At 36.5% G+C, this 25,857-nt stretch overlaps 1 protein-coding gene across 1 annotated transcript in view; it reads left to right on the top strand.

Annotated features, from left to right (window-relative positions):
• EMB2813 (DNA primase, large subunit family) overlaps positions 1-25,857 on the top strand; it is a 107,226-nt gene that overhangs the window by 33,483 nt on the left and 47,886 nt on the right. The window contains exon 7 of the mRNA XM_089819415.1: positions 25,799-25,818. Coding sequence (XP_089675541.1) covers positions 25,799-25,818 — 20 coding nt within the window. The remainder of the gene's footprint in view (positions 1-25,798; positions 25,819-25,857) is intronic.

Raw genomic sequence — 25,857 nt, 5'->3', positions numbered from 1 at the left:
TACTAAGTCAAACTCAAGTGCCAAAATCACGAATTCACATCTCTCTACGAATTTGGAAGGGTAAATAACTTAGATACTTGTCTTACTTTCTAGGACAATCACTTAGGGTTAGGATTTGGACTTAAGAATTATCTCCCCTCTTTTAACATTAAGATATTGCGATAGGGCACGCTCATCTTGGCAATTCATGGAAGTTGATGCCTGGTACTTGCAATCTGCATAAAATCCGAGTATGTACATATACATATAATCTAAACTAAATAGGCAATGGCGGAGAGTGGTGCATCATGTAGATCCCGACTAGCAGATGAGTACAACTCCCTCCCTCAATCACATCATAAACGTCAATCATAAAATAAAACATACATGTACACCATACACATGCAAGTATGAGGTATCCATAGAAACTGCGTATAAATCATCCATCTATCATCATGGAATAACTGAAATCATTGTGTACAAGCATCATCATCGAAAGAATAATCATGTACATATGAAATAACCAAGTATCAAGTAGCTCATCACATAGATCAACTGAGTATGAAATAACATCCAAACAATCTGGTAATCAAGTACCACTAATCATCAAACATAACCATAAAGCTGGCCTAAAAAGAATTCAGCAAGATAATATGAAAAGTCACTAGGGTAAAGCTGGCCTAAAAGAATTCGGCAAGATAATATGAAAAGTCACTAGGGGTAGGCATTACATAATTTGATAGAGATTTGATGCATTTTTTGGTTAATAATAAGGATGGCTATGAAGGTGGTTTGGACAGGCTTAGAGAATGGCTTGCATTGCTCTGCAATGAGATTTCAGGGTATGCAGTTTGGTGGGCTTGTTAGATGATTCGTGCAGTTTCAGCTCAGATATTTTCTGTTGGCATGCTTCGCAAGTGAAGATTTGTTGCCACATACGCTATTTTGCTGTCTGTTGGCATTTGTGCAATTTAGCCTTTTATGGTGACTTGATTTTAGTATTATGTGTCCAGATTTTGGCTAAGAGAATTGCTGAGAGACATATGATGATTTTGACATGTTGTATGGTGCTTTAGATTGCAATAGACACTTTGGAGAGTGCTTTGGGCCAACCAATAACCTGTTTTCAATGTATTTTTACACGTTAACTTTGGGTCCAACTTTGTAAGGAGTTGCAATATGTATGGATGGATTATATTAGTTGAAGAAGAATTTTTATGGTGAGTTTGGGTCTGCTTTATCTGCTAGGGTGGACCACATAGAGCCATATTGTTGAAGGTGACTAACTTTGTATCGATAATGCTTTATATTTTTATGGTTTATCTTGCTGATGTCATTAATGGAAAAATCTCTGTATATTCTGGTTCGAGAGAATGAGATATGGATGACTCTGTGTGAGGTAATGTCAAAGACTATGTGAATCAATTGCAAAGACAAAATTAGGAGATCAAGGTCCACGATTATTGTAGGGGCTCTGCTCCTTCCTTTGCTACAAGAACTGCTGCTGGTATATATGCAGAGAATACTGGATCTACTGCTTATACCGCTACTTAAACTACTGCTGCCTCCCCTGCCCATAGAATTGTAGGGGCTACAGGTGCTTCAAAGCCCTATTATTCTATTATTTCCTACGGGCAATTGAGTGAAGTGGCCCTGGTGGCTCCTGTAGGACAGGAAATGGGTCACCTGGCCTTGTTTATGGCCCCTACTTATGTAAAGGCCGCTTATGGATGTACCTGCCCTTGCTTATGGCCCCTACTTATCTATAGGCAATGGCTACTGGGTCACCTTTCATATTATTGTGGAACTAAAGTACAAATTGTTGAATTAGACTAGAAAGTTACTGTACCAATTTGGGAAATATTATTTTTCATTCATTAATCATTATTGATGCAATAACTATCGTTTCAAGTTCTATCTTCATTGTTTCATCTGAAATCCTTGGCACTGTGCCTAAATTGGTAGGGACAATGAGCTCCTTGGTTTTTGGCCTAGTAAATTTTAATCAAATATTTGCATATAATGAGTACATCTTCTCACTGTGGTTTTATCCATCTTGGGATTTCCATGTAAATATAGTGTTCCTATGTGCATGAAATCATTTCTTCATTTTGTGCTAATAATTAGTTGGATAAATAAATATTTGTGGTAGAATTGTTAAAGTTCTTAATTGTGGCGATTCACTTCTGCCCTCTCAGCACCTAGTAGTGTTCAACAAAAAGAGAGATTGGATTGATAGATGTGAAGTAGCGCTTCCAAGAATTTACTCATTTTTGTCTTTGTATCTTTTCGTTCATGTTAAAAAATCTAAAACATCTAAAGAGACTTGAAATATACTTGCCAAGTTATACTCTCAAATCGATGGAATTAGGGGTTATGAAATTCCTAATGAATTAATGGCTCTTAATCCAAATGCTTTTGATAATTTATACGATTCTATCAGTAATGTTAATCATTTTTACACAACTAAAATGCTGTGGCATAGATAAAAGGATACTTCATTGGTTTTCAATGTGCCGTCTGAGCTTGATTTTGAGTATTTTGTGTTTGTTTTTGGTTTTCACATTCATTGAGTTTCTTTACTGCATGGACAACGCCTTCGATTGCTTCTATATTTTTAACTTCTTATTTGAAAGAGAGAACAGTTGATCAAAATTAACCCATGAAAAGCTCCAAGTCACTTGTAACCTTTTTGATAATTTTGTGGATTCATTTCTTATATATTTTTTTTGTGGGGATTTTTTTTCTAAATTTTTTAAAAGCATAAAAAACTATAGTGCTGTCCCTTAGATACAATGGCTTAGATGGCATATGGTCAGCAAATTTACATTAACAACTCATTAACTAACTAGTATTAAAAAATATATCAGCTTATATTGATCATCCACACCATAGTTTAAAATCTCGTTCTTTGCCACTAATGGGCGAGGCAAAAAAAAGTTTTTTGGGCAAATATCGGAGATAAATCGGTAACTTCGCAGGAATTTTAAAATGACTTAAATTTAATTAAAAATGCAATTATTTTGCTAAATTCAATAAGTATATACATCTAATGGATTAGTAAATCAGTAAACAAACCAAACAAGTTGATCTAGATATATATAAATGCAATAAGTAACAAAATCGCATCCTCATGTGGAATGCCGATGTAGTTAGAGACTCTAAACTCTGAAGCAAACTACAAATAGAAAACTGCCTTTGTAAAGCCAACTTTCCATTTTTGCAAGTCCAAAGCCAACTTTGATCCCTATCACCAAATTGGTGTGGGAAATGGAAAGAATACAAGCACAAAGTAGTAACTAAAGACTTTTGGGCCAATTCAGCTGAGATGAATATGAGACGAGGAGAATGTGGTAAAGAATATTTGTAAGCTTAATCAGGACATTTAAACTTTTGCCTACACTTGACCAACTATAAGATGATGGAGATTGTATCCATCCATATTACGAAGACGAGAAAAATGAAGATCTTCCTCCCAATAAAATGGTCCAGTTTTGAAACTTACAAATTTGACAATATTAATGAAGCTAGTTACCATGTATATCAATTGGTGGGTAGATCAAAAAATTCACATACTGATGGAAAAGAATGTTGCCTTATTATTTGATGCGCAACATGGATGTAATGTCCCCATTTCGGGGGCATTTTGATTTAATTATTTTAATTAATTAAGTTGTCCAAAATAATGAATATTTTATGAGGATGACTAATTCATTATTTTAATTAAATAAATAAGTGGTATTAAGTTAATTATTAATAAAGTTATCAAATAAATAAATATTAAAAGGTAACTTTATATTTAATTAATTTAATAAAGTGACTTGAATTATAAAATATCTTATAAAGTCATTTAATAAATAAAATAAAATAATGTTTTAGAAGTTTTTGGAGAACGTGGAGAAAAAGAATAAATAGGCATCCTGGGCTTCATTCTCACCAGGCAGATTTGTTGTTGTTGATGTTGATGTTTGATGGTTGTGGAGCCTAGGGTTTCTGCAGTAGTCACAATTGGTCATTGAGAACGAAAATTCTCAATTGGTAGGCAATTTTGAGGGTGTGAAATATCACTTGAATTATTGCAGCTGGGGAGAAAGTTACTTCAGACTTCCATTTGTGCTTCATTGGTTAAAACTTTGGGGCCTTTGGCCAAGTTTTGTATGATATTGATTGGTGTTTGCTTTGGAGACTTTTTGGAGTTCATAGTCTTCAATGAATTTGCATTGAGGAGGTGATTTGCAGCATCTACAATTTATTTAGAAGTCTGATATATTGCTGCTGGGGCATCATTGGAAACATATTTTTGTTCATATCTTCACTTAGAGGTATCCGATGGTTCTGGGTATTGTTGCATTCAATTTCTATCGTCAAGACAATCATTTCAAGGACAAATTCGAGGAGCTTAGAAGTTGCATTTATTTTTTTGAAGTATTGTCAGGCAATACCAGGGGCGGCTATGTGAAAGCATCGATTGGGCCTAAGAGAAGTTCATTTTGCTTGAAACTTGATTCTTTCATCAGCTCTTTTCTAAGGCATCATCATTTCTCCAAGTTCCTTTGTTTATCATTCATGTTAGCATTGCATTTTAGGTGTTATAAGTTTCAGCTGTAGGTGTGCATTATACCAACATTATCATATTTTGTAATCCATGTAAATTGCAAGAGTCTTGGCCATATTTCATGAGCATTGTATTAGAAATTTCATTGCAATTAAGGAGATAATAGTTGCTGGTGTCATTTGAGCAATTCAATATCATTTATTATCAGCTAGTTAGTTTGCATACCAATTGTTTGTAAAAATGCCAGTTGGCTGTAGGTGTTCATTTCTCATGCTTAGATCATATATATGCATTGAATATTGCCAAAATTAGTAGAACATTCATGTTAGGTCATTGTTTAGACAATCTGGAGTCTCCTTGCCAGCATTCTTATTGATGCAAATTGAAGAAAAGTCATTTTAGTAAACTGAAAAGTTATATCAGTCATATGACGCTTGTATGCAAAGTGTTTGACAAAATTTCTTGAGCTTTCAATCAGAAGTTTTCAATCAGATTTGAGCAGGGTCATTACAATGGAAGCACATTCTTCCAATGATGATGAAGCAACCCATAGTGTTGAGAAACCTGAAGGTTGAAAGTATAAAGGATAAGATACAACAAAAACTTCAGCAAGATCAATAAGAAAGAAAGTTGTAAATGAGCAAAAGAAATCAAATTAGGCTCATTCTTCAGCTTGCACTTTATCCATAAAGGAGATTAATTTCATGAATCAATACAGAATATCCATTGCGGAAAATGAACCACAAGTGGAGATGGAAATTCCTCCTCCAATTCATGAATAGAATGCAGAACCTATTGAGTAGGAAATCCAAGAAGAGAAAACAGTAAGTTCTCAGGAGAAGTTTGCAACTTCTCAACGATATATTGCCTACTTCTCGGCCGAGATTTTGATGTGAAAAACATGTAATTTCTTGCCTGGTGAAACTTCTTGCGAGAAATTGGTATGTCGCTGACGTCTCTGTGCTATTTTGATCTATGATCCACACCATCAAAAAGGAGTTAATGTCCCTGAGTGTAGTATCCAGTTTATCATTATTCTACTAAAAGCCTGATAATAAGGCCACCTAGGCCATCCAACTAAATATAAAAACACTTAGTAATAGTATTATACTAAAATAAAAAAAACATAAGCAATTTTTTCTAGTATGCCCATATTGGCAGCTAGCAGCAACAAAAATAAACAGTTTTAAGGGACATGGTCTCTATTGAGCTCCCTTATAGCCGCATGGTGGAGTGCAACTGACCAATCCTCTTCAGGAACTTGAAGAGTTCCTTTTCCCTCATCACTGCCATCTTCACCAAGGCAATAGACAAAGGAATGTCATTGAACTATGCAAAACCTTCAGGGAAATCTGATCTGGAAAGGTTGCCAATTTTCCTTTCAAGCTTTGAAACTCCGGTCTGAATCTTTTTGAGATCACTAGTTGTAGCAATACATTTGTCACAGTTCCTGGACAGAGGCCATTATAGGTTTTGTAGTATTGATTTCCTCTGGCATCATTTCAGTTGTGAGTTTAATGGGGCCCATTTTTATGCTTCAGACACATGAGAGAAGCTATGTGCAAACTTTGAGCTATTTTCCATCTCCATCTTCTTATCATTTACAGTCTCTGCCTCATTTCCTTTTCCTTTTTTCTCTTCACTCCCACTATCTTCCTCTTTTGCAGACTCCATATCCACATTTACCTTCTTACCTTTGCCCGTGGGATGAGTGGCAAGTGTAGTAGACCGCTTGGGATTGCTAGTTTCCTGAGTAGCCTCAATATTAGAGTTGATTTCTTGGTTAGTAAACTTAGATTTATCACAGTCCTTTCCTTTCTTCTTACTCAAGGTTGTGCTTTCCACTTGTTATTCTTTGAATCCACCTTACACGGATTGGGGTTCTTGAATTTTGAACCAGAATATATATAAATACAATGATCTGATATATAAATCACAAAAGTAACAGATGAAACAAAAGCTTATCCTGGGAAAACCCTCCACTTGAGGGTGAGAAACCCAACCCACTAAATATTGATCTTTTATCAAGTTCTCAGAACAACTACAAAAATCTCATGCTTATGATTGATAACTTTCAACAGTCAGTCAAGAAGCCTTATTCACCTTATATAGAGTTTTAACAGAGTGTCAAAAAGCCAAGAGTATCTTGCAGCTACTAACAATGCTTAGTAGTCTTACAAAATATATGCATTGATCACATACATGTCAAAAATACAAAATTAGCTTGAGACAAAGTGTCAATCATTCGTGCAAAACAATCTTCGTTGACTCACCCGATGATCACAATCAACCACACTAAATGAACTTACTGTAAATCCCTCTTCGTTTTACGTAGACATGGACCTTGTATCTTCATGACAACTAAAGATACACATAGTGGAATATAAAAAGACCATCGTTATGAGCACTGCTTTTGTTCTTCAATAAATTTGCGGTAACATTAATTCCTTGAATCAGCAAGAAAGCGAAGCATGAATTGATGACATTTACACCCAACCAAAAAAACACAAAGCCTTGTCATACACAATGGTGCCATTCCATCCTATCCCAGCGATTAGGAAGGCGAACAAATTAGAACAACTTAGCCAAGATCAAATATACAACAAAATGTCTGTCTGACTGGTGTTGATAAATGAATTTCACTAGTAGTACACCAAGGGACATGAACAACTCGATAACATGAAGAGAGACATTACACTGTAATAGAAAAATGCAGATTGACTGGAGTAAAGAACAATAGAAAGAAAATACAGCTCCCAAAGATGTAAAACAGCAAAACGACAGAACACACACGTGTGCTTGGACCTAGAGATGAAGGGCACAAATCAGCATAGCAATAACTGTTGTTGAACAACTCAAGCTTGAAGGTGCTCTGTTCCAGCTACTGGATCTTCAATACTCCCTCTTAGCAAGAGAGAGATCATTCATATGTTATGGAATCTCTCAATAAGATCGACACAAAAGGCTGCACCCAAAATGTATCAATAACAAAATCTTATCATAAAGTTACTCAACAAGATAGTCATCTCAGCATGATGTTCACCATGGTAACTCCTAGAGGGTGGATCCACCATAGCTACCCCAAAGGGTGGAACAACGGCTTTCACCTCAAACTTCTCTTGCAGAGAAGAATGCATTAACAAGAGCTTTTACCTTAAACTTTTCTCGCAGTGAAGTATGCATTAACAAGGGTTTGTACCTCAAACTTCTCTCACAAAGAAGAATGCATAACAACATGCATAAGAGTCACTGAAGCTGTTACTCTCTCTCAGTAAGAGCATCATTCTAAACAATACCAAACTTATTTTGAAAGTAACAAAACTTGACTTTGGGAAGTGGCTTGGTGAGAATGTCCACTATTTGCTCTCCTGTGAAAATGTTCCTTTGAACCATATCTCTTAAACAATTGTACTTGATTTCCACATGCTTAGTGCTATCATGAAAAACATGATTAACCTTAAGCTTCACACAACTTTGGTTGTTGCTTAGAATCACTGTAGATTCCAAAGGCTGCCCAAATAGTCATGCAAGAAGTTTGCAAAGCCACACTGCTTCCCTTGCAGCCACATGAGCTGCAACATATTTGGCTTCAGCTATATTCTGAGCAACACATGACTGTTTCCTGCTGCACTAGGAAATCATAGTTGAACTGAGTTTGAAACAACATCCTGAAGTGCTCTTTCTGTCAGGAACACATCCTACCCAGTCTGAATGAGAACCACATATGTATATCAAAATATGTTTGGCTGCAACAAGATGAATCTGTCACAGTTACACATGAATTATTTGAGAGTGTTAACAACATAACATATATTAGGCGTACTGTTAAACAAATACATTAACAAACCAATTAATTGTTTGTACATAGTCGGGTCAACTAAATCTGAATTGGCTGCAACCTCATGTAACTTTTTCAGATTTGCTTCCATAAGAGTTGCCATGGACTTACAATCTAACCTCATGTCCAAGGAAGTAGTGGATATGATAGATATCTTTCATCTTGAATTTAGAAGCTGACTCCTTCCATTTAGCAATGAGACCATCTTCACCAATAAGATACAAATCATCAACATAAAGTACTATGATTAAGCCTTTATCATCAGTTACTTTGAAATACAAATTTGGATCAACATCATTCTTTACACAGCCTAAACTCAATGAATAATGATTAATTCTCTTATACCATGCACATGAAGGCCATACAAGGCCTTTTTCAATCTGCACACATGTCATTCCTTCTCATTAACATGTGAATGCTTCTTCAAGTGTCATATTGACGAGAATTCCATGTGGACTACAATTCTAAACATATACCATTGTCTTGCAAGCTTCTGCCAATACAAATTTTTGAAGGCCCTGAACAGGAATCATGGCTTTCACTGCCTCTATGATAGATCTGTTCTTTCTTTCAACTTCACCTTTTTGTTGTGGATTATGAGGGACAAAACTACCTCTTAATTCTAACTTCAATATAAGTTTTTTGAAATATACCAGAAGTATATTCACCTCCACTATCAGACCTTAAAACCTTTATCTTCTTATTGGATAAATTTTCTAGAAGAGCTTTAAATTCCTTAAATGTGGACAACACTTCATAAGAGTCTATATTTTAGAAAATAAATCCATAACTTACAAGAGAAGTCATCAATAAAAGTAACATAATATCAAAAGCCATTTAATGAAGCAACATACATAGGACCGCACAAGTAAGAATGAATCAGCTCTAAGATATTCTTTGCTCTACATTCACTGCTATGAAATATAATTTTAATGTTCTTACCTAGAGCACACCCTTTGCAGACTCCTTGATGATCTTAATTCAGCTTTGGAAGGCCAATTACCATCTTTTTCATGGATGACAATGCTCTAAAAGTTCGATGAGCAATTCTTTTATGCCATAGCTTACTTGTACTTATTGAATCATGTGCTAAGGCTTGAATAGAATGAGCTCTTTTTCATGGATGACAAAGCTCTGAAATTTCGATGAGCAAGTCTTTTATGCCATTGCTTACTCGTACTTATTGAATCATGTGCTAAGACTTGAATAGGATGAGCTGAAAATGTAGATAGGCTGTCATGATAGACACCAATCTCAAGAGTTGTCTTAATGCTAGTGTTCTCTTTCCATGCAAGGACCTTGCCTTCAACAAATGCTACATGATAACCTTTATCTTGTAATGCTGAAATAAAAATCAGATTCCTCTTGATTCCAGGAACAAATAGTGCACCACTCTAATGAAGAGGAATTCCAAAATCTACATGAAAAGATGTAGAACCAACACCCTTTACAAAATAGCAAGCATCATCACCAATGATAACTAGTAAGTGAGTTTTTTTTCTTTCAGATTAGAGAGGTGCTTATGATAACTTGTAATGTGGCGAGAGGCTCCGCTATTAATAAGCCAAGTATCACTTTTAGTAGGAACATTACTAGAAAGAATAGAAATAAATAAGAACCCTTCCGAATTTTCACTCGACTCTCTACGAGGAGAAACATTTTCAACATTTATGGGAACAACTTGATGCTTGGGTCTTTTAGTACAATCTCTAGCAAAGTGACTGTATTTATCACATCTTAAGCATTGAATCCTAGATGTATCCTTCTTTTTCTTGGATTCAAGGGAGGAGTCAAAATTCTTAGCTCTATCTCTTGAAGTTACCTTTCCTTGGATCGAAAACTTAGCTTTATTTTGGACCTTTTCTTTCTTCTTAGTCAGGGTTGTGCTTTCTGCTTGTTATCCTTGAATCCACCTCAGTACTGGCATGGGTATGGGCTTTGAGAGTGACATGGTGGAATTTTAGCCTAGGTTTTTTATGCATTTCTTTTTCTTGGGCCATTTTGTGTCTAATAGGCTAGTGGAGTAAGGGGTACTATAATTAGGGGCCTCTTGCAAATGATATGCCTAGGTGGACAGAGGGCCAAATGGAAGCGGTAAAGTTGTAAAATGATAACTTGATGGAGGGGGTTGGACTGTTTTTGTTGGTTTTTAGCAGCCGCCACTTTCGAAACCAAATTTTCTAGGGAATAGATGATAAAAACGAAATAAAATAACATAGTGACTGTTGAAGTGATTAAGCAAGGGATTATGGTAAAGAAAATAGAACTGAAATCTTCCTTCCAGGATGAAGTACTTCATTATGATAAGACATACTGGGTTCCAGGATTTTGGGAGTTGCTCTTACTCATAACCTTTGGGGTGTTTGGCTCAATTTTCATTTTCAGGGGAGAAGTTGTTCAGGCTCTCCATGTTTCAGACTTTGCTTATCTTCTTCCATTTCCTCCCATTAGTTGAGAGACCCATCGTCTTCACAATCACATTCTCATTGACTAAAAAGAAAATTTCGGCAACAAAAACCCTTCTGCCAGTCCAAGAGGAAGCAAATTGGGTAGATAGGCTTTTCTTGTGGCAATTCATATTTTCAATATATTGTGGAACCCCTCCTTGCATATATACCAAACAATGACATTGTTTTTGTATTTGTCATGTTTATTTGGTTCGACTCTAAGCCTATCACCTCCCATAGCATCACTCTAAAAAATAGTAGGATTTTGGTAATATAAAAGCCCTAAATTACTTTTAATGCCAAAAAAGGAATTAAACACCCAAAATAAATTAAAGTACCCTCTACAACCTCAGTACCATTGATGATCTCCCAAATGCCCTAATAGCTGATTCCAGGATTAGAATTTAAAGCTCCCAAATTACAAAATTTTAGACAAGTTGCAGAAATTCTTTTATTGTCATTTGTACTTGCTAAACAATGATGCCATCTCATCATGACCAAGCACTTTCTTTTAGTCACATGGTATGAACCCTTCGTCGTCACATCATAACTCCACGAGGAGGGAAATTTGTCATTTCACTCAATGTTTGCACCATGTTAAGCATAGCCACCCAATTCAAATTTCTTTGGCCAATTCTTATTTGTAGTCCCTTAGTCTCTCTCAAAAAATCTATTCTTTCCCTAATAAGTTTTAAGTCTGTACTTAATAGTATGCCCCAAAAGTTTCTAAGCTTAATTCCCACCTTCCACCATATCAATATTTTCCCCCTTAAGGAAGGGTCTTCACATGGTGTGGAGGTGTTCCTCCTTTCTTCAACGTTTGATTTTCTATAGGTAGGTCTATAGTTGCCACAATGTCTACTACACTATCACTTTCTTTGGAAATGTAGCTTATAGTAATGGCGTCAAAACCCAATAGAGGAGTTTTGATATCTTGCATAATCCCTTCCACATACCAGCTAACATTAGTTAACCCTATAGTTGCTTCAATTACAAGTTTAGAATATCCTATATCAAGAGTTCTAGTTCCGATTGAAGGGGCAAATTGATCCCTCTAAAAAGAGGGACATACATTTAGCTTGGTTACTAGTTTAGCCATTTGCTAGCAAAGGTTGCAACCATTTCTCCTTTGGAGCATCTTATCACCTCTCCACTCGCAACATTCCCCTATTTAGTAACTCCATTGAAGTTGAGCTTGTACCAATCAGCAATGGAGTTTTCCATCTCGTTCTCTTTCTTGCCAATCTCTTTGAGTTATCAAATTTAATTCTTAACTATTCTATTATCCCACTGAGTAGGAAGGTAGAGTTGTGACCTTTTCACATATCATCCATTAGAAATGGGATCCCTTACCTTTTCAGTTCATCTGGCCATTTGACTTGTTTTTTGTGGTAATTCTAGTCGCAGTCTCCTAAGTTCCTCATGGTCCAACTGAAAAGCGATGAAATTAAAATGTTACTATGTTTGTAAAATCCATGAAAAGCAAGAATGCAACAGATGCTTGGCAATTGGTCAAGGACAAGGATGGCATGTTGAAAATAACTAAGTTTGGGAAACTCTTGAGAAAGGCATTCAAGGGAGCAAAAGACCTAAATGATTTCTAGTGAAAGAATGTTAAGAAAGTTGTTGAACATGTGAGAATCCCCACAAAAGTCTGTATATGCTCAAGTGCTGAATATATTGTAGCAAGGAAAGCATGCTAAAAACTGAAATTTTATTGAAATACCTGGAATATGCATGTCGTCGTTAAAACATAAGTATTGGTGAGGAATTGTGCTGATCTTGAAACCCATCATCAAGGAGAAATGACAACCATAATCTATGGTCAAGTAGACAACAATTACACCCAAGCCGAAAGGTCTTGCTCGAAATCACATTGGTTCTCAAAGGCCAAGGTTAAAACATAACGAAGGTCAGATTTGTTCTTAATGGGCAATGATCCACCCTTCTTGTGATGTTCCTATATAAAGCCCATGATTGTCACTGCGAAGAATGTCAATTGAAATGGCAACATTTTTTTTCTTTGTTTTGACCATTTCAGATGAGGAGCAATAATAGAGAGGGAATGCCCAGATTTTGGCTGCACAATAGTGAGGAAAGTTTCTAGAGCTAGTATTGAACCATTTCCTATCTCGTCCATATAGTGACCACATTGATGGTTGTGAGAAGGCATTCTACACAGAATCAAAGGAGTTTTTAAGTCTTTAGATAGAGTGGAATTATGGATTTTCCCTTATTGCGAGTTCATGGAGGCAATGCGATCCTTTTGCAATAAATTGATGTCCACGTTCTAGGTTCGCACCTGCCTTGTGGTTGAGATGCAACAATATGTTTATGTATTTGGGTTTGTACAATTGAACCAAAGCTCTCCCTTTGTTTCATTTGCAGTGTTGACTCACTGTTATTATCTTTGGGGGCAAAGCATTTCATAAACTAAGTAATAAAAAAATTCCATGGTATACCTTAATATGCTTTCCAAACGAATCTTGAGCATATGAAGGAATGCCTTTGAGAGAGGAAGATGTACTAGGGGTTTCTATTTGCTCTCCCAATGCATTTTACATTGAGTCACAAAATGTTTCAGAGTGTTAAAATCTACCAAACTCTTCCAAACATACTTAGAGTGCGAAACCTACATGGTTGCAAAATTCAAGGAAAATCCATGAGGGGAGTCCAAATGCTTCTTGGTTGCAAAAATCACATGCTCAAGGAATATTTCCAAGGTCTCAAAAGCATCCGCTATTAGCTCATACGTACTATGAGTGCAAAACACACGAGAAAGGATGGTATTAAAATGTGAATTCCTCCATAGGTTGGAAAACACACTCTGGGTATAAATGAATATAAGCTTTGGATTTTTTTATATATATTTTTGAATTTCAACAAGGTTTTCTTGAGCCTCATGCTCGGAATTTTACTCGAGCAATAAATAATGAAATACTTTAGTAACATTTCATATGCGCTTGAGAATAAAAGAATGGGGGGTGAATGTAAGTGGTTGAATTTCCTATACATCAATAATGTAAATTCATTTAAATGATGGAAATTTATTTAAATAGTGCCCATGGAAGTAATTGCAAAAGTTAATATAAAAAATTTGGTTCGAGTTCAAAAAGTTAATTACAATAACGAATAATTAAAGTTCATGAGAAATTTGGATTTAGGTTAAATTAATTAATAAATCCAAGTCAAGATCAAAATTGAAAATTGGAAAATATTGGATTTTTGAAAAATAATTAAATATTGAATAAACATCCAATATTTCATGAAAAAACATAGGAAATTATTGTGAAAATGACAAAAATAGATTTAATTTGAATTGATTGAGTATTTGGAATTATGGTGGAAAGTAATTAAATGCTGGAATTTTCTTGTGCAATACTCAATTAAAACATCGGAGATGAAATGATTGTCAGAATATTTAAACTAGAGCCTATTCGAGAGTGCGCCCATGACGAAGCTTGAGGATGAAGATATATGCTCAAAATAACATATTTTCAAAATATTAGAAACTTGAAGACAAGTGGCAATTGTTGAAAGAGAACCTTCTCCAGAATGGAAGCTTTTAAGGAAATTAAAAACAATTGTCTAAAACTAGCTTACAACCAATGTACCAGCTTTAGGGATTAGATTTCTATACAGGAGAAGCATTCTCATTTCATTTTCACATCTAACTTGGATAGCCAAAAGCAAGAGATGAGGATTTTGAAGAGCTTGTGAAGAAGTTTTCGAAGATGCGTGAATATTTCTAGAGAGAGGAGAGAATTTGGGAAAGAGAAGATCTCTTTCTAGAGAGGTGGACTTGCATTGAGCTACAAAGTCAAGAAAAGAAAATTGTGAAGTTAAGAGGAAAGAGATTTACATTAGGAATTAGAGAGAAGGCATGGATTGTTTTTGAGGGTAGAGAAAATTTCTTTCTAGAGAGAGTAGAGATACTATAGCAAATTTTCAAAATTCTCTTCTCCAAAAAGTCAAAATTTGCAAGTAAAGGGATTTCATCTGTTTTTTATTCTTCCAATGTTCTTATGTTGTTTGTTTTGTTTTGTAGCAAGGAGAAATGTCAAAACTTAGAGAAAAACGTTTGTTGGCCTTGATAAAGAATGAGCAAAGGGGATTCTATATGGAGGCAAAAAATGTTTCGAAGTGGAAAAATGTGGGTGACCCAAATTTGGGAGGTCTTGACATAGGTGAATTCAACAAGAGGATGTTAAGGTATAAAGACCATGACCCTACATACTTAGCTACTCAAATTGTTAAAAGGGGGGTCATGGCTATAACTAGTTTTCTTCCAACCTTCCAACATGTAGAGTTGATTGTAGAAAGGCATTAGAATCCAAAGACAAAACAATTAGAGATCCAAATAGCAAAGTATTAGCAAATTTTCCTACACTAGTGGCTTTAGAAGCTTTTGGAATCCCAACATACAAAACAATGGTATTGAAGTCGAAGGAGCAAGTACTTAGAGTTTATAATGTTGACATTGACCATTGCGATGATGTGATCAATCATAAGTGGCTATGGAAAAACAAAGCTCGCCACTCCAAGTTACCCAAGCAACTAGTTTGGTTAGACTTCTAGTGAGAGTATAGTGATTTGATCATGATGTTGAGTAGGATATTTGTGGCCCCATGGTCTTACGCATCTGAACCATGGATTTGGTATTTTGTTGAACAAGTTATCAAAGGATTCACCAATATGGACTAGGTTTGAATGTTTAGTGACAATTTAAATGAACAATTTAAAAATCTAGAACAATCAAGAGAAATATACATGAGCTCCTATGTCGTATATATGCTAGCCCAGATGATGAGGTATGATGGATGAAGTTGTAAAGGGGCTATAGGAAGTGGTTTACATAGCTTGAAAGTGCATGAGTGCTATCCTTAGTTACAATTGTTTGCTAAGATGGACTTTGTGAGAGTCAATAACACTTTTGCCATTCACATTTTTAGGACAATGTAACGAAGATATACATGAGTTTGTCAGGCGAAGAGACGAAGTTGATAGAGAAGTATGCATCATGGTTCATTCAGTTCTCAACCTTCTTCTACATCAAGTTACAAGGATTTTCTTTAGAGTCATAGATGTTCCTAAGGATTCCAATTGACAAGATGGCCCTGCTAGAAGTCACCAGACAGTTGATAATGTATTATAGGATTCAAAAGAGAAAGAGGATGTGGGACTTGAATTCCCAATTACAATAGGAGATGTCATTGAAATGTGTCTATTTCTACAAGTAGTTGAAAGATTGACATACAAGCTACATTTCTAGTGTCTATCACTTTTCATGGCAAGACCGAATTATGGCACATTTAACATAATCAAAGTGGTGGCTGGTTGGAAATATCAATACAAGGTGCACCTTGGTCATTTTCGGGCCAATGTTGAGGATGAGTACAAGATAAAAAAGAGAATTTATTCCAGATTGTCACTCAACATTATTAGAGCATGCAAAATCATCCAAGTACTTAACCAAGTGGAAGAGCATAGAAATGTGATCTAGCCAGGATATATGAGCTGAAAAGAGAGAAGACCATCCAACCATATGATTGGTCCAAGAGTGAAATATTAGACATCAATTTAATATCTAGATTAATAGTAAAATTCACAAAATGGTGGGTTGAGCGTCAAATTACCAAACTGAGGGTGTCTAAGGATGGCTTTACTTATAAATTGATGGGGCATCAACCATTGCGAGATGATATACCAAGGCAATTTTCATGAATCAAAATTGAAGGAGAGATCCAATAAGAAAGTGTTGAGCGAGGAAAAGGGAAGAGTATTGCTTAGTGCAACCAAGAATTAGGTCCGACTTGTATGACAAGGAAACCCAATATAGAAGAGTCTAAGTTGATGACTACTCCATCACCTAGTCGGACTCCAAACATAGAAAAGATTGATGCTTTCACAAGGGGAGAAGTTGAAATTAGCAAGAGAAGGATACCACGAGAAGATCATATAACTAGGCTAATACAAGATAGAGAGAGCATAACCGCTTCTCAAGAATCTAACTAAGGAAATGATAAAGATCAAGAAGTTTCCGTTGGGGCAAGCCTTGGGGCCATATTATAACAAGAAGTGATGGACGTAGAGGTTCCTATGCCAAAGATGATATTTCCTACTGTAGAAGTAGAGGTTCTTCATGCAACAACAGAAAGTCCCATTGTCAAGGAAGGAATGGAAGTAAGAGTAGTCCAATGATGAGAACAATTGTTAGTCCATTGTCAACATGAAACCATATTAGATTGGTTAAGGCAAAGGCTGCAAAAAAGTAATTAGAAAGAAATTGACTTGACATTCAAGTTACAGGAAATCTTAAACCAAGTCAATAGACCATAAGAGAAAGGCAAGGCCAAAAAGTTTGCAAAGTTCATAGTGGTGAATTTGGATCCAATATTTTATAGATTGTAGTACTTGCAGTTGATAGAACAAAGGACCAACTGTTGTAGGTGAATGCAATGTGATAGATTTGGATTTGGAACATACCTTTAAGGAGTAGATCATCGAAGAATTTGAGGGTTTTGCACAAGAAATAAAGGAGAAGATAAGGAAGTTGGAAGGAAAATACCAAAAAATAGAAAGAGAGAATAGGCTTTGTGTGAGTATGTGAACTACTTATCTCATTGGGTGAGGGAACAAAGTCAAGCCTTTGTTCCTCCTATAGTTATTTTGGCTAAGTTGGTGGAAGGTATTGTTGATGTTTGGTAGCTTCAGTTGGTTAAACCTCTGAGACTATAGTGTGTGTGTATATATATATATTACATATATTACATATATAAGTGTGAGATATTATTTATATATATATATAAATATATAGACACACATGCATGTATAATAATTATATATATTTAATATATGAGATATTATATAATTTGTTATTTTATTAATTATAGTGGATAGACATGCCTCATGAGGACATGTCTTTCCATGTGTCATTTGTAATATATATAAGAGGAGATTGATGCATTTGAAAAACATATACCAAAATGGCAATGCAATTACATTTGTAAGCGGTCCTAAGAAATCAACATAGTATCAGAGCCAAGTTGTAGTTGCAGATGTAAAGAAGTTTGAGAGATCTATTCTTTAGAAATCAATCTCAACAGGTTGTTTAAATGAGAATGAGTCAATGTAGAAGTGGGGTGTGGGCTAGTACCGCGAAGTCACTCCAGACAAGCTAGTATATTCTCAAGATTGCCCCCAAGTTTTGTTGTTGGATGTCTGCATTGCCAGAAAATGAATTGCTCGGCTACTGTGATTGTATTGGATCAACATTGGAATCTCATGCTCAGAACTAATTATGCTTGGGAAGATGACCACTGAAATGAAAGGGTCAGATTAGAGTTGTGTGATACCATTAAGATCTTATGTTCTTGTTGGCACAAATAAGTGAGGCTCATCGAGCCAAATCGGGTCAAACATGGACGAGCTTGGATTGTGTTGTCATTGTATGACAATATCGATGCGAGAAATGTGCATTTGGGAGAAAGCTAACAAAGACATGTAACCACCGAAAGGACATAGAAACTTATAAATGTAATTTGCAAAAAAAATGGAAATGCGAATAGAAAAGAAGTCCTACTAGCATATGATGAATATCACGTGCTTTGCATGAAGATGATTGGCAGATGTCACACTACCTTTGAAATAAATAGAGTTGTTTGCATGAATGAACCATAAACAACTAACGATGGTTGTTGGATATTATCAACACCGCCTTTGTTGGGTTTGATATCTTTGACGTCTGAACCGCACATTGTTATAATCACCGATAGTCGAGATTGGGTCAATATTGTCGAGATTGGGTCAATAATAAGGATCCAAAATAGGGACATTTTTGATAAAGGGTCAATTCAACATATTCCAGAAAGGCACGATGAAATAAGTTAGGTGCATGGGCCACATAGAGACAATGCATCCCTTGTCCCATTGCATGTTTAGACTGTGCCAACAAAGCTCATCTCCTTGAATTTGAGCCATCATTTGTGTCCAGAGATATATAAAAGTTTTCTCATGACTACACACGTGATGTTCAAATTTTTACAAAACAAAAACATATCGTATTTCCGCTAGCAAGGATAGAGCACGCAGAGTGACCGCCATGTACGAGGAAGGCCTCATTTGAGGTCAAACCAATATAGACCGCCAACTTTAGGGAGTAAGTTTTGTGAGGGGATATTATAAAACAAAGGATAATGTCAGCAAGAGCAACCCTATTCACTCCACATTGGCATGATAGGACATATAAGGTGAAATAAAGTAAGTCAACCACCTGGGAGTACGAAGAAGACATGTATATGGCCAACGAATGAGAAGGGGCTTTATTAAGAACTGATAGCTTTCTAAGTCTACCTTGACATTTTGGTTTGCATACAATATCTCATTTAACAAAGCTAATCTCTTCTAATCTCTTCTTTTCTTCAAAACTTGTCCAAAGAAAGGCTTTGTTGAATTTTTCAAGTTTCTCTGCCATGTTTCCAAAGATTTTGTAAAGACTTTAAACTGTTTCTGCTGAAATGCTGATGAAGCAAAGACAAATGAAATACAATGCTAAGAAATGCAATTCTAATTGTTACACAATTGATGACAACTAGAAATGAAATTTGCATAAATTCAATGCTTTTATGAAGGGAACCTGAATTATGAGCAAAGTACTTGTGCCAAATGTTGCAACAATCCACCCAGCAGCAGCTCCAATCCCCAACGCCTCATATGCAGTTGCTGACTCCTATAGCCATGATAGGCGGTGAGATTGCATGTGCTGCTTTCCAGACTAAATGCAGCTCCCAGTGAAGGCTGTGTGAGCTTCAAACATGCACGTGGCCTCCTAAAAACATATTGCAGGCCCCTAAATTCTGAAGGCAGGCCTTCCCAAGGTGATCGCAGCTCTGTAGAAGATAAACCACTGCCTTGTACAGTGATGACAGCCTTTCAAAATGCAAGACGAGCCCCTAAATCAGAAATCACAGGGGTATGTATTGTATCCACAGCCAATTAATTCCTCACAATTTGATCTCCCTCTCAGGTGATTTCTTTTGCATAAATTGACCTTCTCAATTACAGTGAATACAGGGGAGAAAGGTCTGAACAATTTGCTATACCTCAACAACAAATTGTTGAACAACTTGAATAAAGACAATCTTTCAGAACTCACAGCCAAACCCTCAGCGAATATCAAAGAAACATAACAATTCATTGGATGATTAATTCTCCAAATGAGAGCATATATTTATAATCCCTTTTGTGCAACTTAGCTTCATCTCGCACCTTTCACTAAAGAACCTTCAACTTCACAAAATCGTTTTATAATATATAATAAGATAAAGTGCATTAATTATAAAGAACCCTCATAATAATGCATAAAATATGAACTCCACTAATAAATAGCTCCATCCTGTACAAATGACGACCAACCAATTGTGCCACCAGTGTACTGCCAAAAATAACAACTATCCAAAATTAGACTTACTATAATGGCAAGTCTACAACTGAGACCCTCAAATCTCACTGTCAACACATGAGGGTTGCGATGATGATCTGACCAACCTTGGCTACAGCAACTTGCTAAATCTTAGACTTTACAGATTTTGAAAAGGGAAAGAAGATGAACCGGAATACCCTTTAGGAAGCAACACAAAGCTGTAGTTGTCCAACATTGTTTAATAGTTTGCCTTTCCAGCCAACCAATTGCTTTTTCATTCTTTATATTATAGAATTCCAAAAAGCTGAGTTGACATCCTTGACAGTGAGTAGAAGACTGATGTAGGCACCTGGCAAAGCAACACATTAACAACCTAGAATATTTTTGATTTGATTCTACAATTCTTACTCACTCATCAAAGATGGGAGCCAAATTCTGATCCTTTAAAGCCATAGATCTCAAGCCCCCAATCTCACTACTGGATTGTTTAAAATACCAAATAGCCATCTCTCCAAGCTGAGTTTAAGAATCCAACTGGCTCACACCATCAACGCTGAAGCAATATGTATTCCAGAAGTTTTATAATTTGCAACTCCTTTGTCTTTGAAGCACGAAACTCAAATATCAGAAATATTAAAGCACATTTCTTATAACTAACAATGCCAACTACCAAAGTATGTTTACTTGCAATTGAAGTCTTGCAAAGTTATTTCTCCCAAATTAGAAATTACAATTATACATAGGATGGGACTGGAATGTTTGTAGGAATGCCAATGCTTGTAATTAATGGTGCACGAACTATTACTTCAACTATTCTGGAAAAATTAATTAAATGCAAGGGCCTGATAAACTATAGCTTCATCAATCCTGGGAGTTACAACTATTAAATAAGAACCTAGTAATCTTGGTGATAGTGCACAATTTGCAGCATGAGATGCTTCTCTATTCCCACGCCAAGGAATATGTGCAGTTGCTTGCATTCAGATGCAGGCTTGTGATAATAATGTTGCCTCTTAATAGGTTGTCACAGGCTTCCACTGTGACTGCTGTGTGATGCCAATAATGGCGTAGGAAGACAGGCCTCCAACCACAAAATAATTGCCAGGCTGTACTGTCACTTGCACCCACACAGCCTTCAGAATAATAATCGCATGCTACCTCAGGTTGATAGCAAACTTACACACAATGCTTGCTTCTTCCCGAAAACTGATCGCAGTCCCTATATACAGAGATTGCGGCAGTGTACTAAGGCTTAAAAATACAAATCAGATGATCACCCAGAATTGCAAAGAGAATGCACACCCAAAGTATCAGAAAGTTTAGATGCCAAATTCAGTGGCAAGCGTCTAATCTTGCAGATGTAATTCGCCCTATAATCAGAGGTGCAAAATGCCAAACAAGCAGATATAACTGGCACTCAAATGCAGACCCTCAAGTGCCAAAGTTGCAAAGAAATAATGACGCCATGATCAGATGCTTCTAGGTGTCCAAATAGCAGAGATAGGAGCACCAAATTGTAGGTAGAAACCACACCCAATGGCAGGAATATCTGGGCGCTCAAGAAGCAGAATTCTCAATCACCAAATTCTCGACACCAACTGCCTTTCGAGTTACAGAAAGTACTGTAAGAAACGCCAATATGCAGATGAGAACAACTCCGAGCAGCAGATGTAATTGGGCGTTCAATAGACTCCAAAAATTTCTAGCAAGAAATCACTTTTCTGCCGCAATAAGAATAGTAAGAGAAGTTACCAAAATTCAGTTTGCAAAAGCACAATTCAAATCCCAATGGATTGAGTGCATAAAACCCAACATCAATCCCTCACAAGAATTATCAGAAGGCAATAAACAAGAGGTGAAGCTAATTGCTTCATGAAGCCTCTTTATAAAGCACTTGGCTTCTCCCATACACCTTTCATTAAGGTTGCTTCATCAACACACCATTCAATTAGAAGCTTCCAACTAATTCTTTTAAATAAATAACTTTTAAGCACATAGCTTCATGTAGACTCTTTTCACTTAAGAGGCTTTACAATTACACTTTTAAATTATAACATGAATAAAGTACTATTAATAATTAAAAATTTAAGGCCTCATAAATAACTCAATAAAAATGAACTCAATAAGTATGCTCAGTCTACTACTGAAGAAGATCAACCAGCAGTGCCTCTACTGCACTGCTAAAAATAGAAACCACATCAGAATAGCCTTACTAAAAATAGCAATTCTGCCTCAAAAACCCTCAAAGCATACTACCGGCTCACAAGGGTCGCCGTAATAAGTTGACTTAGCCAACTGTAGGAGCCTGCTAAAATGTGGACATTACATTGGGTATCATCAGTGATTTCGTAGTTGCCATTATCTATTAAGCTCTTTTTATTATTTCTCTTCTTATGTCTGCCACCTGACCTATGTAAGAAAGAAAAATTTCTATCCTTTTCTTTAATCCGTTGCACCCTTGATCTCTGCTTCTAGTAGATCTCTTCCTTCAGATTATCTTTCCATTTCCACTGCCATTCTTCTTCTTCTTCTTCATGTAGGGATTCGGAGTAGTCACCAATAACCATCATATTCTGTATATTTTCAAGCTTAGAACTAATATCTTCCTTCTGGGTGAAAATGTCACCAAAAGTAGATTTATCATAGCCTTTGACTTGTTTTCTGATTATATCCAGCTTCTGCGAGGCTCTATGTATAGGTGACCCTTGGATAGGGTTTGCTAGCTTTGGACACATGCTTTAAAGTCTGGGTGTGAGGCCCAAATGATCTTATGCTGGAATGTGAGAGGACCACTTGGAGGTCTATCAAGCTAGTGTAGGAGTATAGGATTATGGTCCAAGCCAGTTCTGGGAGGGCCTTAAGAGAAGCATTACAACCAATGTTCCACCTAGCTGAAACCAGAAACCTGTCCAACTGCACTTCGATAAAGTGGTTACCTTTCCTGCTGTTTGACCAAGTGAAGGGATGACCCAACAATTCTATGTCAAAAACATCAGTCTTAAGATAAAGTTTGACAGATCTGTCATGTTGTCAGAATAGTCATTAGGCCTTCCATCTTTTCAAAATGGAGTAGTGAAGAATCAGAATCAGGAGCCACCATCCATAACAAATTCAAATCACAAGGGATAAATGAGGAGATCTTATCCCAAACATGCTTTCAGAGTGGATGGTAGGGGCATACACATTGAATAGTCTTCAAATACAATTCCCTGGGGCAGAAGTCACAGTAAGGTAGGACCGCAAAAACATCTCATTCAATTTTGTTGGGTTCCATCTGGACACCACACTCCCTGATGCTCTTGCAGCTTCACTTATACAAAAGGAAGAACCTGGCCAAATTCTATCAGCAATATTAGAGAAGGTCTGGGTAGTCATTTTCACTTCTTGGAGTCAAAAGGATATCTATTTTTTAACTCCATGATACAATTTTTCAAAGCACATTGCTTTTGAGGACTATTTAGTCCTCTCATGTTCCATGAAAGGAACTTCATTTCTTATTTTTTGTGTTAGAATCTAGGGTCTTTTGCCTTCCAGTGGCAATTTCCCTGACCATCTCCCTCTGCCTTGATATTCTTACTTCAGGTTGCCCTACTTTGCCTTTAGGCTCCACATCCACCTTCTTAGCTTGAGATTTCTTTTTCTGTGTTAACCATTCTTCTTTCTCTACATTTCCAGGATTACCAGTTGAGGCTTTGGGTTGAAGCATGACTTTTTAGCTTCTGGGGCGACAATCATATTCTTAGTTATAATACCATTAGCATCAACAGCAGTTGAGGTTTGTGTTGCAGCTGGGCTCAAAATAGTGGAGGCTGTTTCTCCCTTGTTATGAACATCCTCATTAAGGGTATGAACTTCATCTTGCACCTTAGGCACAAGAGGGTGGGATATTCTACTATCCTCCAAGGGCTCTTCAGAATCTTGAATTTCTGCTGGAGCCTTGAATGAGAGTTTCTTATTATCTTTGGTATGGCCTAATCCAAATCCATTCAGCAGTAGCATTCTTCATTGAGTCTACCTTTGCTTGATAATCCCTTTTGGGTTTTCTTCTCATGATGCTCTGTATGAGAAGAAGGGGGTCCACCATTCAGATTAGATTGAAACTTGCCCAGCTTAGGAGTAGAGAATGTTTCCCTTTCGTCCAATACACTCCTATCTTCATTTAGAGTCCTTACATCATCTTGAGGTGAGACAGGCTCCAAAATAGGGGGGCTACTAGATGACGTCAACAACTTTAGCAAACCAACCATAAAGGGATAATTGAGCAGTCCCCAGCCTCCTGTTGGGCTTCCCCAATGTGTCGATGGTAGGAGCTTTTATCTTTCAACTTGGGCTCCATAGACGCAATAACATTGTAGTCAACTAGTACATGTCCTGGTTTAGAACATCTTTGGCAATAGATACTTGCATTCTCATAAGACTAGGGCTTGGGTCCACTTTCCCCATTTGGATTGCAGAGTAAATAAGTTTTGGAAGAGTCTTATTAATAGTAACTTTTACACAAAAATGAGTGAATACTAACCTGAATCTTGCCCGAGTCACAGCATGTGAAATCACATTTTGCCCAAAGGCGATTCCCACCCAACTGAAAATATGTTTGTTCCAGAATTCGAGTGCAAGACCTGGCATATGAATCCAAACCAAAGCCATCTTGTTGAGATCAGTCACAGGATCAAAACCTGGTATCCACCTGCACAGAGCCAGGCTTTCCATACGCCTGGGAGCTTGACAATATCTTTATCGGAACCTCTTCTATCTTGAATTTGAACAAAAATTGTTTCATGACATAGCACAGGTAGAGACACTACCCTTCAATTTCCATGTAGCTGACACCAATCTTTGGATCATGTCAATAGTTGGTTTAAAGGAGAATAACTTACTATCAATGCATTGTTCATGGAAGAAACTATTCTATCCATAACAACACTGGATAGACCGGTTTCTGTTCTGTGCTCTGTTATTAAATATTTTGACATGATATTTCAGGTATTCCCATGGGTTCTATTAACCATCTCACCTTTCCAGTTGGTTTGGGGACTTGCCATTATTTTTCCAACAATGATGATTCAATGAATCCCCAGAAAATCCTTTCATAACTGCAGAAGATTCAACAATACCCCCATTCAAAAGTGCATAATCCGAAATAGTGGTCCTAGAGGGCACATTCTCTGTGTTAGGAGGGTCAAGCTGTTGGGGTCAGAGACCTCTCCAGTGTCAGCGTCCATCTGCAGGTTTGAATTCTGAAATTTCGTTGGGAGGGTTGCAGAGCTAATTCCTTTATTTTATTTTATTGTTTGTTATTGTTGTTGAACTTCATTCCGAATTTTATCCTTGACACTACCATCTGACATAGAAAACATATAGAGGATATTGGAGAGAATTCTAAAGTTTAAAGGCACAAACATGCCTTAATTGGAGAGGACAGGAATTACATTATTAAGAATGTTCTTGAAGAGTCAAAATTTGTAGGATATTGTTGTTTGCTAGTATTAATTTCAAAATTTATCATTTTTCTAGTTTGAGTATATTTGGGTACTCACAAAGCATTTTGTATTTTGCAGCGGAAAGCTTCTTCTTCAAGGTTAGTTTCTTGTTGAATTTATTTTATTGTTTGATGATG

This window comes from Cupressus sempervirens, chromosome 3 (genome assembly GCF_028749045.1).
Source record: "Cupressus sempervirens isolate cs-2001-9-10 chromosome 3, ASM2874904v1, whole genome shotgun sequence".
Taxonomy (NCBI): domain Eukaryota; kingdom Viridiplantae; phylum Streptophyta; class Pinopsida; order Cupressales; family Cupressaceae; genus Cupressus; species Cupressus sempervirens.
Note: the sequence above shows the minus strand (reverse complement) of the source record. Positions and strands in the feature narration are given on the sequence as shown.